The following is an 18,031-nucleotide window of genomic DNA, read 5'->3' as shown; positions in this document are numbered from 1 at the left end:
ACCTACCTCCCATCGCGCCCGCTACCGCCCCGATCGAAAGGCCCTCCCGCAACTCCACACACCAGCGCCCCGAACACACGACGGTCGGCAACACACCGCGGGCCGCCACCCTAAAGCTGCCGGGCCACGCAGGGCAACCCATCGAGATGGCTGGCGCAGGGTGGAGAGCCACTAGAATCACAAGGACTCACGGGATGAAATCCTACAGGCCGACACAGTGCTCAACGCCTTCCGAGGACGGTAATAAACAAACTCATCTCGGTACCAGACACCTCACATACAGCACCACAAAAAAGTTCTCCCGAAGCTTGCTCCTGCCCATCGCCGAAGCGGGCCGCCCGTTATCGACCTTGCCAATAACCCACGCCACGACCTCAACCAAGACGCCAGTATGGTCAGAGATCTCCTGTCAACACCAGTCTCGGGTGGCACAAATAAGCCGCAGGAGATAAGCCGACACGGGAAATCTCCTTCAACTCTCTCCTGAAGTACGCAACCAGATCGCCACCCTACACCATGCCTGTCGAGGACCTCAGAGGCGTAATAACACCTCACAGACTCCGGGCAAGGCTTCATACAACGGCTAAAACTGGTTACTCAGCCGGTCAGCTCCTGTCCAGCCTGAAGAGGACGTAGAGCAGCCCGGCCAACGCCATCGCTAACAAACGTCCACCGAACCACAGCAGACGGTGGTCCCCGGCTTCTGTCGCTACCACAAGTGGTTCGGAAAGGACGCCAACTGCCTGCGCTGCTCGCTCAACCGCCAAAAACGGAGTGTGGCGGCGCCAGCAGGACAGGCCGCCATGGCAGCCGAAGAACCCAGGCCAAAAAACAGCAGGTTTTACGTCCGCGACACTCGCCTCCGGCAGGATGATGCTGGTCGACACAGGAGCCGCCGGTCTTCCCAGCATCCAGAGAGGACCGCAACCAGACACCAGACCCGCCGCCTCTCCTGACGGCCGCCAACGAACTCCCCCATCCTCTCCCACGGCACCAGGCTCCGTCGACCCATCCTTGGCCAGAATTACCCTGGGACTTCATCGCCGATCGTGGAACCCCACCCCAAAGGGCCGATTTCGGCGCACTTCGCCTCGCTAGTCGATCGGGGCGCAGCGCCTCCTAGATCCCGGACTTCGCCTATCTCTCCGTTAACGGCGACCCAGACCCACCATCAGCGCCCGCCGCCCCACCAGTACGCGACACCTTCTGTCGGAGTTCCCGAGGTAAGCTTATTCTAGCTTCACCAAGTCCCCGGGCCCCAGCCAAGCACGGGCATATACCACCATATAGTGACTAAAGGGCCCCGACATGCTAAGTTCCGCAGGCTTTCCCTCAGCGCCTTCAGGAGGCTAAAAAGCATTCAAGGAGATGGAACAGATGGCATCTGCAGGAAAGCTCTCCAGTCCATGGCCTCCACATGGTGAGAACCGGACGGCTCCTGGAGACCCTGCGGCGACTACAGACGGCTCAACATTGCAACGGAGCCCGACCACTACCCTCTGCCCAATATGCAAGACCTCACGGCCTCCTTTCACGGGCCAAAATATTTACCAAATTGGACCTTCTTAAATCTTATTTTCAGGTACCTGTTGCGCCAGAGGACATACCAAAGACAGCTATCATCACGCCCTTCGGTCCTATGTGTTCGCGCTCCACCTTCGGGTGGAGGAACGCCTGGGGCCACCTTCCAGCGGCTCATGGACAGCATCCTGGGGGACCTAAAATTCTGGCCTGCTACTGCCGACACATTCTCATATTTTCCAGGTCTCACAGCGAACACCAGAGGCACATCAAAGCAGTCCTCCAGCGCTTTCCAAGAAACGCACCTCGCTTGTCCTGCGACAAGTGTACCTTCGGCGCCCGTGAAAGCAGAGTTCCTGGTCACGAGGTGCTCCCGGACAGGCGTCCGCCTCTACATCGAAGGTGGCAGCAGCCGTAGCAAATTCCCGACACCCACCTCCATCAACGCCGTCCAGGAGTTCCTCTTGGGATGGTAAACTTTACAGGCGCTTCATCCCCGGATCACATTCACCACGGCCCTGACGGAAGTCCTAAAGGTCAACCAAGTCCCTGTCTTGGGGACCCAGCCAGCAGCAGGCCTTTTCCGACGAAGGCCGCTCACTAAGGCAACCGCCGCTTTTGGCACACCAGATCCCAAGGCTCTCCAGCTGACGACAGACGCCAGTAACGCTACCCGCGGTGCTGTTCTGGGAGCAAATCATCAACGGCGCGCCCCAGCCCATCGCCTTCAGTAAGAAGTTCAATCCCGCAGAGTCCCGCCACAGCACCTTCGACAGGGAACTCCCGCGCTGATGTACCGCAGTAGTCTGCACTTCAAGTTCCTCCTGAGGGGACGCCCTTCACAATCTTCACAGACCACCAGCCACCAGTTCACGCCACGTAAGCAGGGGACGATGGCCTCTCCAGCAGCAGCGCCACCTCTCAGCCATAGCCGACTTACCTGTTCGCACAGGTACCTCCCCGGCAAGAAAAATCCCGTAGCAGACGCTCCAGGAGTCGTGAAAGCAACGCAGTGCAGCTTGGTGTAGATTACCAGGACCTTGCCAGAGAACAGGCCGACCCAGAAACCCCAGCATACCGCACCGCCATCACATCCCCGCTAAGTGGCGGGACGACCTCGCCCTCGAGGTCCCAGCCTGCTCTGGTGACATCAGCAGGCCAGCCCCACTCTTGGTTCCAGCCCCACGCCGCCAGGTATTTGACATCATCCACGGCCTTCTCACACTCCTCCGCAGACCACGGCCAACCAGCTTTCGTAAAAAGTTCGTCTGGCACGGGGTAAAAGGACGCCAGCCTGGGCAAAACAGTGCCTGCAGTGCCAGACCAGTAAAGGGGTCGCCACACGCAGTCGGGGGTAGGCGAAGTTCCGCCAACCAGGGCGCCGCCGCCACATCCATCGACGTCGTCGGGCCCCTTCCCCATCAGGCGGATCCAGATACCTCACGGTGGTAGACCGCTCGCCCGTGGCCCGGCCACGCCCCATGCAAGAAGCCACCGCCAGCGCCAGGCGCCGAGGCCCTGCTCTCCAGCTAAGAAGGCCATGCCCCGACCATCACAACCGACAGGCCCCGCCTTCCGAGCTGTGGTCTGCCTGGCTCAACTGCTGAACCACGCACCACACCACCACAGCATACAACCCAGCCGCCACCGCCTGGCCTAACGCTTCCACAGGTCCTTAAAATCATCCTCATGGCTCTGCAACCGCTGAGGACTGGAAACATCAGCCGCCGTGGGTCCTCCTGGTTGGGAGGACCGCCCCAGAGCCGACGGCACCCCATCCGCAGCTGAACAAACCTATGGGGAACCCCTCGTGGTGCCGGAGAGCTCGTGGACGGATGATCGCCACTCCCCATCTCTGCAGAGGCTCCGCGACGTGGCGGCAAGTTCGCCCTTGCAGGCGCTCATACATAGACAGAGCAACCACCTTCGTGCCGCCACAGCTGTCATCCGCCACCCACGTCTTCGTCAGAGTCGGCGCCGTCCGTCCACCACTAACTAAGCCCTACAGGGGACCCTTCCCGCGTGCTGGAACGGAACAGCAAGGCGTTCGGCTGGCACTTCCAGGCAGGGACGACTGGGTTTCCATAGACCGGCTAAAGCCCGCCTTCCTGTCGGAGAGTCCCGGCAGCATCGCAGCACCCTTCCGCCCATACGCACTCCAGCACGCCCTCACCACCGCAGGGCGCGCCGCCCCAGGAAGGGACCGCCCAAACAGCAGCCTCACAGGCAGGAGGCCCCTCAGTTATCCTCAAGGAGCCGCGGCACCCTTCAGCGTCCCACCAGGTACAGGGATTAATCAGACGCGTCCCTCGTCTTGGGGGGGGAGTATTTGTAAAGTCACCAATTCGGCGCCAGGATAGTGTTTCGGCGGCGCCATTAATTAAGTCTCCGCTGAGCTTGTTTTCTTTGGTGACTTCCCGTTTTCTTCAAGCTAAATTAGTCACGCCTAAAACGTGCCAGGTCACGCATTTTTGTCATTTTTACTTTATGGTATTTATACGAATGTCACACATTGTGTATCACATGTTTCTTCATTCACAGGCATCAAGACTGTATCTATATTGTGTCTCTGTATGTTTCGTATTGTAATTCGTACTCGTTCACTGTATATTATTATTTATTGTTTCGACCTCAGGTCACAGTCAATTCCATTGTCTCTCACGGCCCGGCGTCAGTCGGCCGCAATATAAGCCGCCTGGATCTGTAATAAACCAGCAGTAACCTTTACCTGCTCGTTTCTTTGACACCTTCACAAGGTCATTACAAACTAAGATACTAAATAATGTGGTGTTTTAAGAGTGAGAAATACTGAGATTTCAAAGACTGAGAAGGTCTGGGCATGGGACAAGAAGGGAAGGGTAGCAATTAGTGAGAAAAACATATGTGAACACCCGAACTGCCTTGCTTTGATCCTAGGCCAAGCACAGTTGTATATCTACTGTACTTCCATTATTTGAAAGTGAACCAGACGGCTAGGTTACATTTCTTGCCGCTGGGATTTGGTTTCAATGAGGGGATGAACTTGGCGCTTGGCAAAAGCAAAGTAGTTAGATAGCTGGTAGGAAGAGACCAGAGGTAACAGATGAAAAATAAAAGACAGAAAGAGGTGCGACTGGTACCAAAGGGATGCAGTAAAAATCTGAGAACCTTATACAGTGCCTCACGCAAAGGTGCATTATAGGTGGTACCTGAGTATGGGGTTAGGATATGTAATTATGTATCTATGTATCTGCTTCCTATTCCATATGTTGCAGTCTCCCACTCCCTAATGATGTAAATGTGTTTACATACTGTAGTGTTTACGGAAAACACATGGGCTGAAGATGATTCAATAGGAAACATAACATTAATCTCTTTCAAACGTAAAGGCCAACGAGAGACAGACAACCTTATACCTTTCTCTAGCATAACTATAAATCAAACAAAAATTAAAAGAAAGTAAGTTGGGGCTTCATCATAAAAGATGAGACAGACCTGCCTAGTTAAATAGTGGGTGATGGACGACAGACCTGCCTAGTTAAATAATGGGTGATGGACGACACACCTGCCTATTTAAATAGTGGGTGATGGACGACAAACCTACCTAGTTAAATAACGGGTGATGGACGACACACCTGCCTAGTTAAATAGTGGGTGATGGACGACAGACCTGCCTAATTAAATAGTGGGTGATGAGCGACAGACCTGCCTAGTTAAATAGTGGGTGATGAACGACAGACCTGCCTAGTTAAATAGCGGGTGATGGACGGCAGACCTGACTAGTTAAATAGTGGGTGATGGACGACACACCTGCCTAGTTAAATAGTGGGTGATGGACTTAGGTACTTCATTACTTTAGCTGTTGATCTTTATTCTTGGCCATCCATGACTATTTTCATTCAGAAGTCTGTTCTAAAACTTAGTTTTGCGGAACATCTATCTGACCCTTGCAGCTTGTATGCACAATGTAATATTTTACTGGAGAATACCCCACTTCCTATTTTCTGTGATATACAAATGTGCAGCATTGCCTTTAAGCCTTCAGTAGTAAAATTTTGTTTTTCCACTGAAATGATTTTATTTTACAGGGGTACCTGACATTCCAGTAATCGCCATGGAGACACAAGGAGCTCATGCACTCAATGCTGCTTTAATTGCAGGAAAACCTGTTTCAATTGGAGAAATCACAAGGTATAAATTCTTTTTTATCTCCATGAATAAATTTCATATTTTTATGAATACTTCTGCAATTTGATTTTAAAAATGAATTTAAAGGTTACTAACTTTTAGAGAACTTTACTAAAAATAATTACCCTGACCATTCCTCACTGAAAGTTTGCAATATAAAACTGACCTCTGGCTCTGCAGAAAATGACAGACTGAAAGAAAAGAAAATTTAAAATATTTTTGGGTTTATTAATGTAAAATCTCTTTATTTACAAAATGTCCGATATTAAGAAACGTAGCCAAGGATCACAGGACAAAAGAAATCTTGAAAATTGTTCTCAGTTATTTAACTACCAGATGGAATGTAATGGAATACAGAATTTAGGCCAAGGCCAAGCACTGGGACCTAAGAGGACATTCAGCGCTGAAAGGGAAATTGAGAGAAGAAAGGCTTGAAAGGTGTAACAGGAGGAAAACCTCGCAACTGCATTATGAAACAAGTGTTAGGAGAGGGTGGACAGCAAGATGGAAGAGAGAGAATATAAATGGTGGTACAGTACTAAAAGGAATGAAAGGGGTTGCAGCTCGGGGCCGAAGGGACACTGCAAAGAGCCTTAAGTAATGCCTAAAGTGCACCTCGTGAGGTGTACTGACGGCACTAACCCCCTACGGAGAACTACTAGATGGAGCACTATTGGCTGTCTTGGCAAGATGAAGCAAATATGAATGAGACCAATCAAAGTGACTAAGATGAGTGCATTCTCATCAGAAATATAGGTTCATATTTCTGGAACTGAAGTAAAAATCGCAAACAATGTAAAATCCTCATGCTTTACATATGCTGAATCACTGCTTAGGTTTATGAAGCAATGTCTCGGCTCCTCAGTTAGTAGGTACTTTTCACAGTCACCACTGATTGCCAGATTATTTTGAAAATACACCAAACAAAGAAATATTCACAGACCTCACAAACAATTATGCTAGTAAGGGCAGAGTCTTCATGTAAAATAGCTTTTAACTCTCAAAGCATTATGTTGGTAAGGCAGAGTCTTCATGTAAAATAGTTTTTAACTCTCAATGCACCTTCTTTAAGCAGGAGGGAGACAGTAGTTGTATTCTTTATATTCCACATACATGTGGTTCCTGGAGATATTTTACTTAACACACAAAAATATTTCTAAAGTAACAGACTTCACATATCTCCGAAGCTCTCCCTGAACACAGAAGAACATTATCTTCCCATTCCTCTACATAGTTCAACAAATTGAAATGAGAAAGTATGCTATTATGTCACGAGAGTAACTGTAGAACTAACTAAACCAGTTGGTAAAAATGAAAGGCAGAGGGAAAAACATCTTAAGTTGAAAACACACAAAATAACATTTACAAAAGTTTAAATACTTTCATTACAGAATTTCTTAGGACCAGTTTGAAACACGATTCTGGGGCCTTATTCCCGATCCTTGAGAAAGCTGATCTTTAACCATAATTACTGACAGTAAGAACTTTTTGTCTCTGACGTACATCACTTGTCAAGGGCAGTTGTTAAACATACCTCATAAATACAGACAGTGAGAGACACAAGCTCCTGTGATCTCTCTTTTAATTTGAGAGGCACAAGCTCCTGTGATCTCTCTTTTAATTTATGTTGGTTTTAACAAGGAAAAGGGTGGCTGCTGTTTTCTTCTCACCAATACTTTACATTTTACACTTCTTTTCACCGATTTACTTTCTTATTTATACTTTTTATGCCTCGATTCTTCAGTAAAGCTCAGAAGTTCATCTTGTCTTTCAATCACAATATGCAGTTACCAAATTTTATTTTCTTTTCCATTAATTTTCCATGTCTTTCAGTATTGCCCAGTGCTTGGGAGCCCTGTGTGTGACTCAAGGTGTATTTGAACTTAAGAAAGGAATCAACATTTCATCTCACGTTATTTCTGATAAAGATGCTGTAGAAGCATGCTTAAGATTTGCAGGTAAGCTTTTAAAATTTTCAAATGGTTATTGTTGCTACTTGAAAATGTTCAATATTTGTCATAAAAATTCAAAAATATTTATCTTTTGGCTCAAACTTAAACTTCAATACTTTTCATACACAGCTGGCTAATTTAACAAGAAAGAAAATGTTATGTAGTTACATATAGTCTCAGTTTAACATTTTAGATGTTTGACATGAAGCCTTGTTTTGTGCAATACATTCATTATTATGAATTAGTTTCACTAGAAATTGAAATACTTAATTCCCATATACATGGTACTTGAGTTATTCACCACACAATAGTATTCTTCCTCTTAGCTGGAACCACTATCCTGCAGCAAATTCTTGTAACCATGCCATATTCCCACTTAAGTGGTAACTCCAGTCTTAGCAATAATTGTGCTCTGGGAAATTCACCCTTTGTGTGGTCAGTCATATCCTGTCAGTTGTTGGGTCACCTCTTGATTAACTTAATGGGCAGATTTCCCCTACCACCTTCGTCACCGTCATGGGTTTTTTTTTTTTTTTGTATGTACATATAGTGTCATCATCGCTTAATGAGGTATCTGTCCAACACTTTTTGTGCTGGAATTGCTTCCACTTAAATCACATAAATATAAATCTTGCATCTTTTACTAAAGACTCATTTTACTACTAATGTTTACATTAGTGTACCATATTCTTCATGGCAATGGCAATGGAAGTGTGAACTCATTAAAGTGTGTTCAACACCCTCCCTGATGAAGACATTGGCATTTAAAATGATATCGCACCCAAGAACCATCCTCCAAGTACTTCGGCTGCTAAGGTATTTTTACTGGTCACGTGTTATGACCATCAAAGCCCCAGTGAAGAGTATTGTATCGACGAATGTAAAAAAAAAATTGACATTCAACCGGCCTGGAGCTACCACTGGTGCATATTTTGGTAGTAGATACAAAAGATCCAGAGATGACCTCAATGGCTCCATGTAATGTAGGATACTAGTCAGTATCAGTTGAGTTAGTTAGTTATAAATGATTTGTTTAACCAGACCTCTGAACTCTTTTAGGGTTCTTCTCGGGCTGGGAAAAGAATGGGGAAAGAGTACATAAAAAAATTAAGTAGTTAACTAAATAAATAAATAATAAAAAAGGGGGAGGGGAATTAGAAAAAAACAATCGAGAGAGAAAAAAGGAGGGGGGAGATTATATTTTACTTATCAATTTAATTTGTTTAGAAGATAATGATATTTACACTGAAAAGTTATTACCTTCTAGAATATCCTTTATTGATTTATTTTTGTAAATAAGTCTTTTCTTTCATGATGCCATCTGGGACAGTCAATCAAGATGTGTTTGATTGTTACTGGGATGTTACAACTTTCTAAGTTATTGGGTTTTGTGTGCGGAGTTGACATCAGATGACCATGTGTGAGTCTGGAGTGTCTATTCTGAGGTCTTGTTAAAATAACCTCATTGATTCTTTGCTTTTGGGTAGAAGAATGCCATTTTTAACTTCTGTTTCTTAATTTGTTTTAGTTTGTTTTGTGGGGTATATTTGTCCAATCATTTGCAATCCTATAAATTAAGGTTTAACTGATACTTCCAGTCTGATATGGGTGCTTTCACGCATAGTAGTTAGGGGATTGTACAAGCCAATTTTGCAGCTTTATCTGCTTTCTCATTACCCTCAATGCCTACATGGGCTGGGATCCAACAAATTTGAATTTGAAGGCCGTTTGTAATTAACTGATGTATTTCCCGTTGTATATTTTGGACAAGGTGATTATTTTGATTTTAAATGATCCTATTAAGCTTCAATTGCACTCCTCGAGTCCTTTCGCTCAATATGAGTGCTGAAGGAATTCCTTTTTTTGTTATAATCTTGAGAGCCAATTGTATGGCTGTTAATTCTGCTGTAAATACTGATGATATTAGAGGAAGGCCCATTTGGATAGTTTTATCACTTGAATAGACTGATGAGCCTCCCAGCTTCATTTTTGGATCCATCTGTGTAGATTATGAAGGGATTACCCTTCCGTCTTATGTGTTCCATGGCATGCGATGGTACATTTCTGTGTTGGACATATATTTCTTTGAAAGATATGATAACATGTGCATAGTTTTGCCCTTTTAGTGTCCATGGTGTGACCGGATTTATTTCTTGGGTAAATTTGGGTATCATGTTATGTAAAATTCAATAGATGATTAGTTTTAGTAAATGAGTTTTGATTTGGGTTTATTATTTGTATTTTGATTGAGAAATTTATTTGATGCAGGAGATGTGCCTGCTTGAAGGGATAAGCCTCTTCTTAAAGTAATTAGATCTCTGTAATATTTTAGAGGCAGCTGGCCTGCCTCTGCTAGGATAGACACAGTTGGAGATGAGCGGAAGGCTCCTGTATCAGTTGAACATGGGTGATTTGAGCCTAAGGCCTTGTGCAGAAGTACACTCCAAAAATACATTATTCGGTTGACAGAGAAATCTAAATACCAGAGGACAAGAGTGGCATCTGCTATTGGTTGCCCTACATGGGTTTACTCCCTAGTATCTTTGTATGGCATACTACATGGATAGTACATGTATAGTGCTTGAGGTTCTTCAGTCCTAGCTGTGTTGTTTTCTGCTTTTAATTTTTATCAACTATATGCGAGTAGTCTATCACCTTGGTCCCAACGTCATTAAATTACCTTGCTCCAGTATTCACCTCTGAATTAAGGAGAAACCAATCAGGCCAGCCCTGCAAGTCTAGAAACGTGACATGGCAAATGAGCTCAACAAAGGCTGACAGTTTCGGGATACTCTAAGGTCTGACAGTGTCAGTAAATTCTACTCTTTAGGCCGTGATTTTGGTCGAATAAATGTGGAGTCCCAGTGAAAACTTGCCAGCCCGCTTGGGGCCAACACTACTTCTTCCCCCGAATTCCTACTTATGAAGCAGAGAATGCTGGTCTGAGGTGAAATGAACTCAATCCAAGCACTGTCTCTTTTAGTATCTAATATGTATTTTGATCCCCCATTTCTGTCTTTCATGGCTGTGAGTCAGAAATTTATTTCTGTGAAACACGTTCCCATGTGTTCATTTCCATCATATCTCACAGTGAAGGGGAAAGTCGAATGAAATGTTAACAATTCAAACGCTGATGGGTTAGGAAGTTGGGTAAAATTTGCTGGTAGCTGGGCGCTAGGCACCTGCCTGGGAGCACCCTCAGGTTTGTAGTACTTAGGTTCCAACTTCTTTTATGAACTTTGGTCCTGTTGTGAGTAAAAAGTTTATATAACATATATATATATATATATATATATATATATATATATATATATATATATATATATATATATATATATATATATATATATTAAGTTGAAATACAGTGGCTTATTCAAAGTTCTTTGTTTTTATACTCCTTTTTTTGGAAAATTATTAAACCATTAGATTACAGAAAGCAGAAATATGCAAATTTTGCATTTTTCCATAGTATACAAAACACAGCCTTTTATGTAAAGTATCCTGCACACACGCTGGAGACAGTTGTTTAGAATACTAACAAGGTAGTTAATTGGTGATTAACGGGGCCCTTGCCATAACCAAGTACGTCTTTCTTCGGCCTCGGGGACAAAGGAGTGGTTAGTAAAAGGCTTTGGGTATATAATTATTGCTTTAAAATCTTAATATTTGGTCCTATGAAAAGGCAGTACTCACTTCTTAGGTGGGAGGTCGTCTCCGTCAACAGACTAGACGTTGAAAAACTCATCCAAAAATGTCATGGTCCCAGTCATGAAAGTGAGCAAGAGGAGCGATGACTCCTGTAATCTCCTGCTCGTTTGGCATTGGGATTTGATGACAAGAGCTGTAGGACCCTGTAGCCAAGAGAGGGTCAAGAGCCTCCATCGAGTAAGGAAAAGAGCAGAGAACCAAGTGCCACCGCCATAATGACTGCACAAGTCGAAAGGCAGCTATATCTTGGGATCTGAATTTAGCTCTATTGGGCCCCGTCCCCCGCCACCTTCTTAAAAGGAAGGGCAGAGGGCATCAAATCTTAGTCACCAAAGCCCTAAGACTTGATGCTTGATTGAGCAGCCACCTTGCATATACGCCCAGTCCAACAAATATTTGAGCTGAGCTGCTGCTCCACACGGGTATTAAGGAAAAACGGGCAGAAGCTATCACTCTGCCATTCAACGCCAGCCTTAAGCATTCTTAGTACCTCACGAGAAATGTTTTTCCACAGAAAATGTAGATGTTTCAAAACACCTGCTTCTGTGTTTGTTTATACATGCAAGAGGCGCCAACACTCTTGACATAAGAGATTGGGTCCTGCTCGGTAACTTAATTTGAGGGTTCGCCGCTCACACTGGGCATAAAGGCCTCTTGTCGAGACCACCATAAGATCCCTGAGAAAGGAAACGAAAGCTAATATCTCTCGTAAGAGTGACGATTCCTGAGTTTTGCTACAAACCCGGGAGTTAACAAGCGCAAGTCATTCCAACCTTCCTATTAACGGACGAGAGGCAGTGACAATCGCCAATACACTTCGTTGAGGAGAGACCAACCTGCAAGTGAGGTCTCGGGTGTAAAATACAGTATTTGTTTTCTAGCTGTCTCTGTTCATTGTAAGGTAACGTCGTAACTTTTACCACTTTATATCAGTCCTGTTGAAGATGACTTATAGATACTAATCGGTAAGGATCTGTACCAAGAGTTTCATTTTTCCCTGTGGCATATTGCATATATATATATATCGCATGGTATAAAGATTTTCACTTTCGGTGGATACCACGCACGTCTTCCAGTCTTCCTGTGCTCCTTTTTCCATCTTGGAAGATGTTGTTAAAGATTTTGCATGTGCCCTCACTCAACCCCCAAAAGCCTACGCACACCTGCTGTTTCTTCGTGAATGTCAGGATAAAATTCCAAGAACAATGATAGCAAAATCTATGTCGAAAGTTGATGACCCTTGCAATAATGTTCAACGAAGTATAGGGGAAAACACATCTACATCATGGTAATGGAAAATAATCTATTGGTAGAAGTTACAAGAAAAAGAGACTATTGTGAATCATCAGTACCATCTGAATGAAAAGATCTTAAATGAAAACATGACAATACGACGAATTTGCTGATACAAAGAAGGCCCTGGACCACCACCGCCAAGGATGAAAGTGCCATCAACATTTCGATCACATATAAATGGAAAACGACTTCTGCCTCAGGCTATGGGATGAACTCACTTTGTCCTCCAGTACAGTGAACACTGTGGATATAACTAAAGGACTGTGCAATTCGGAAAAGTATATTATCTTTGCTGGTGAAGACGTAAACATAATCAAGCTAATAGTCAACAGTAATATGAAAATATCCAGGTACACCAAATGTTTCCAAATGATTCTTGGTAGCCATCAATGAATTGAAAAGTGATAAAAATATACACATGACGAATAATGACAAATCTTGTGCACTAGAAATTTGAAACAAGTGAGGTTATATAGAAAAAAATTAACTCTTCTGATTTATGAAAACACACACATAAAACTAAACAAAAAGTCCATACACAATGCGAACAATAATTATTATTAAAAAGTTCAATAAATATTTAAAAGAAATGAAAACCTGATAAACTGGTTTTATGTGACCTCTCCATCGTTACTGTATTTGTATGGGGAAATAAAAATTCAAAAACTTTCCAGCTACGCCAATTATCAGCTCAACTCTTTCTGCTTTATACAGTTTAGCAAAATATCTTGTTGACATTCTAAACCCATTTGGTTTGTGCCATTAACATTTCTGATCCCAACATAAAGAACAATGCAAACTTCATAAATAAATTAAACATACAAATCAATAGTGAGTCCAGGACTGCGTTTTGATTTGGCAACAATATTCACAAAAGTATCTATTGAAGATCTGCTAAAAGTTTTATATGATACCTTAGATAGCAGACAATTGGATACACCATTTTCCAAGAACACTTTAATGACATTTATTAAAATGTGTAAATGAATGCTAATCTAAATTCAACGGAAAGTTTTACAAGCAAAATTTTGCTGTGGCAACGATTAACCTAATTTCATCTACAGTTTTAAACAATTTGTATATAGAAGTTTTTGAAAGTAAAATATTAAACAAAATCATACAGCATAATGTAATATGTTCAGGTATAATGCTGACATGATATTTACTTGGACAGGGAACAAAATTTAAATGCATTCTTTGGCAAATCAAATAAAATGGTCCCATCAGTAAAATTCATTACGGAAATGGAAATTGTCGGAAGCCTACACTTCTGGGTTGCCTAATGCCCAGATGTAGTAATGGGGCTAAATACAGCGTGTACAACAAGTCTGCCAATATTTCTGCCTATGTACATTTTTATTCTGGGAGAGCAATAAAGTAAAAAAAAAAATCATCAGTTTTCACACCCATGTTTTTAAGACTGTTACATATACGCAGCCCTGAGTACAATATACAGAAATAAACATAATTAGGAATACAAGCAAGAAATTAATATAACAATCATATCTCGATTGAGAGTGAGACACTTAATCCATTCCAGAAACCTGTACTTTTACCGATCTGTCCTTAAACCAAATGAATTTTCCCCATAAGAAATAACAGGATTAGACTCGAGCAGCCTAAGTATGTCTGCCACCTTAGCGAGCACTAGAAGAATGCAATTTGTATTGTAATACTCACAGTTTGCTGTAATCTACCATTTGGTACAAGGACAACATTATTTAATTTCTTCTTATATGCAAGGAAAAGCTGGTTGATGGGCCTTCAGAAATACTCCTGAAATGAATTGGAAATAGAATAGTACCATTAGTCAAGTAACCTTCAACAAACATCTACAGCACTAAATGTCTCTTCTTATACGGCAATTTTCCCTGCCTCTTTAGAGCGTAGAAGGAGTTTCTTGCATAGACTGTAAGTGACTTTTTACATTTATTTTCAGCTTTTCTCAATTTTTTGGTGACCACAAGTAAAATGCTGACAGGCTAGAACTTGAGTTAGTGTATATGAGACGTGAAAAACAAATGTTTTTGATCAGTTATATAGGTGTATTACACAGAATTGAATTCTGGAATACCAAATAAACAAAAGAAAGGGTAAGGTTTTTTATAAACTTTTAAACAGAAAATATATATGGAAATTTTGGTAATAACAGCAGATATTGATTTCATTCTCACCTTGCAATTTCGTATTGGAATCCACTTATGCATGTATTGATGCATTACTCTCTCTTTTTTCATAACTTCTGTAGTGAGATTATAATGTAAAGTGAGGCAAGAAGAGCAGGCCAGTTTGAGTAAGTTTAATCAGTCATAATACTTATTTAATTCTATGTACTGTATGGATTCATTAAGCTCTGAACCATCATCACTAAAGGTACCTATCTTCACAGATGATCATCGCATTATGGTCCAACCTGCTTGTGGTGCAGCCCTGGCCGCTGGATATAGTGGAGTAATACAAAAACTTATAGCAGATGGCCTCCTGCCAAAAGAAGGACCTGTTGTTTTTATCGTCTGTGGTGGCAGTGCAGTAACACTGCAACTGTTAGAGGATTGGAAAGAAAAATTTAATTTATAGGGGTGAATATGGACAGAGAAACCGAAGTCATTTTCAACTGATTCCAATATTTTTACATTTTTGCATGCATTTCATAAAGAAGTGTTGCTTTGATTATTTACAATATCAACTATCATATGCACAATCTTGGTAATAAAAACATTGTACTATTAGTAGTTGAAATCTTCCAGATTTTAGTATTTTGTTGATATAAAATTTATAGGCCATTTGTAAACTTATCAGACATCAATTTATCAAACCCCTGTACTTATCAGCTAAATAATTAGATGATTTTTCTTACAGGCTACCTTTTTACACAATGTATTTTTGAATAAATCTCTTGAATTGATTGTTAAGTGTAGTTTATTTTAAGGAGGAAACTACTGCATGTGGAATTACTGTTAACTGTGGGATATCTTACAAATGATCAAGTGTAGGCTGTATTACAGGGCCTCTATTACTTAACAAAAGACCAGATTCTGGAGCATGTGGTAATCTGAGAGGCTACTTTATATGAAAGAATAGTTGAGAACATCATGTAATCTCTCAGTATATTGCCAAATTGTTAATAAGTCTGAAGCTAGATGGAAACTTCCAACTTGCCAAACATAGATACGTACAGTTTATTTCAAGTCTCCAGGATATACTAGGGAAGTCTCACTTGTCATCACTATTATATAGTGACTATTGATATTACATTACACATGTACAGCAGTTGTGCACATATAAATATATGCACGTATATATGTCCACATATATGTATGTGGACATACATTACAGAAATGAATGAGGCTTAGCTAATGAAAACCATATTAGGATTCCTCAGTAGTTTTTTTTTTTTTTGTAGACTGACATAAAGAGACAGTGTGTATATCTTGGTATGACAGCCATCAAAGTACTGTACTGTAATTATAAAGAGAGACTAGTATTGCATGAAATGGTTCTGGAAGCAAACAGCCACTTATGCTTTACAAACTGAAGTCAGGAACTTTATTTTTTCCATACAAACCTAATTCTTTTATATAGTCTATTTATGCATCCGTCCTAAACACAACACAACTAGTAGAAGGAAGAATTAAGCCCTTCAGGAAATTGCGCCAGTGTATCCACTTCTTTTAGGTTCCATACTGGCCACTTGTTGACCCACCCACAGCTCAGTTCGTCCAGACTTGTTTTCCTTGGTTTTGGATTATGCTTATTACTCGTTTCTCATTTTTTCCACCACTGGAGATCTAACATAAGTGAAAAATTTTCAGAATTTCCTTTACCAGCTCCCAGTAGTGAGGTTCTCTTCTCTCTCTCATCAACTGCTGTAATCATGAGATTTGTGCCTATTCATTTTAACACAGTACTGCTTTGTAAATTATTTTCTCTATACTTTTCCAGTTGTGGAGTCTGGTCATTGTTTGCTAGTTACTGCTTTATTTTGCTACGATAATCATTGGTTTAATTAGTTAGCTGGTTTGCATTTAGGTATTTTTGGTGACATGAATTTTTTTGGTGAGTGTAAGTTAATGTTCCTGCTCCATGTCCATGCTTTTGCAGTTGTGGATATAGCTGAGAGAAATTACAATAATTTCTTAAACAGGAAACTTGAAGGAATTACTTAGTCTCCTCTGTGGTGGACCAAATTGGCATCATCTGGCTTTGGGTCAGGCTCGTCTTACATTCCACCACTACTAAGAGATGATGGTAGATTGGTTACTGGCCCCTAAGAAAAGGCTGAAATACTTCATCAAGCTTTTGAAGCTAAGCAGCCAGCTAAGGATATCCCTCTCCCTGATGCTTGTAATCCTGAACCTATACTTACAAAATTTGCATTTCGCTATAAGGATGTTACGAAAATTTTTGATAATCCTGAAAGCTAAGGTGGAGAAGATCCTGATGTTTTCCTCCCTTTGTTTTTTAAAAAGGTTCCCAGTGGGTTGTCTCCCAAGACTAGTAGATTCTATAGATTTTTATGTCAACGTAGTATCTTTACGGACAAGCGCAAGCTTCTTAATACGGTGCCTGTTCCAAAGAGTGGCATATCTGCTTACTGCAGTAACTAAAGGTCAATTTCCATTCTCCCTGTTCTCCCCAAAGTTGCAGAAAAATTTATTCTTAAGCCACTACACAAATATGTGGAATCCAAAGGACTGTTAGCTGATAGTCAAAATGTATGTAGGAGGCAGTTAGGTAACTGTGACGCTCTTCTAGATCTGAGATGCCATTTGCAAGAGAACCTTGATAAGGGTTTTGAGCACAGAGTAATTCATATAGATTTTAGTGTAAATCGCAAGGCACTTATTTATAAACTTCAGAATTTTGGAGTTGGTGGATGTTTTAGGATTGCTTCAAGATTTTCTTACAAGTAGGCAGCAAAGAGTTGCTGCTGATGGGATCTTTAGCAAACTACAACTTTCAGAGTCTGGAGTTCCATCGGGTATTCAGTGTGTTGATGAAGCAACACTTGTGAGTGTAGTAAAGTCTTCACTTACAGAAAATGAACCCGCCCTTAGTTTCAATCATAACATGGAGCGGATTAGTGAATGATGTAGTGACTGGAGTAGGTGGGGTGTGAGGCTGAACTCTAGCAAAACAAAAACGCTATTGATTAGTAGATCTTGTACAGATTTTCAAACCCATCCTCCACTTCATAATGTGGATGGGACTCTGATGAATGAGTCTGAAGCTTCAACTACACTTGCTGTAACTTTTGACTTACATCTTACTTTTGAAAAACATCTAATGCAAGTGTCAGCAAATGTTGCATGGAAGTTAGGAATTATACGTAAGGCCTCATATATTTATAACAGTAGTACAATCAATGTAACCTGTTTTAGGTAAAA

General features: G+C 42.1%; 3 protein-coding genes across 6 annotated transcripts in view; 1 reads left to right on the top strand and 2 right to left on the bottom strand.

Annotated features, from left to right (window-relative positions):
- Positions 1–14,418, bottom strand: part of nompB (intraflagellar transport protein 88-like protein nompB) — a 73,131-nt gene extending 58,713 nt beyond the window's left edge. Inside the window, exon 1 of the mRNA XM_067132378.1 lies at positions 14,325–14,418. The gene's annotated coding sequence lies outside the window, so the exon portion shown is untranslated. The remainder of the gene's footprint in view (positions 1–14,324) is intronic.
- LOC136855401 (serine dehydratase-like) overlaps positions 1–15,556 on the top strand; it is a 28,416-nt gene extending 12,860 nt beyond the window's left edge. The window contains exons 6-8 of the mRNA XM_067132389.1: positions 5,589–5,691; positions 7,522–7,646; positions 15,034–15,556. Coding sequence (XP_066988490.1) covers positions 5,589–5,691; positions 7,522–7,646; positions 15,034–15,221 — 416 coding nt within the window. The 3' untranslated portion in view covers positions 15,222–15,556. The remainder of the gene's footprint in view (positions 1–5,588; positions 5,692–7,521; positions 7,647–15,033) is intronic.
- Positions 12,909–18,031, bottom strand: part of yki (Transcriptional coactivator yki) — a 240,933-nt gene continuing 235,810 nt past the window's right edge. For 2 of the 4 annotated variants that reach the window (XM_067132388.1, XM_067132387.1), the window contains exon 6: positions 12,909–14,420. In XM_067132388.1, coding sequence (XP_066988489.1) covers positions 14,409–14,420 — 12 coding nt within the window. In that variant the 3' untranslated portion in view covers positions 12,909–14,408. The remainder of the gene's footprint in view (positions 14,421–18,031) is intronic. The other 2 variants (XM_067132384.1, XM_067132383.1) reach the window with 2 other exon arrangements.

Source organism: Macrobrachium rosenbergii, chromosome 31, assembly GCF_040412425.1.
Source record: "Macrobrachium rosenbergii isolate ZJJX-2024 chromosome 31, ASM4041242v1, whole genome shotgun sequence".
NCBI classification, from domain to species: Eukaryota; Metazoa; Arthropoda; class Malacostraca; order Decapoda; family Palaemonidae; genus Macrobrachium; species Macrobrachium rosenbergii.
Note: the sequence above shows the minus strand (reverse complement) of the source record. Positions and strands in the feature narration are given on the sequence as shown.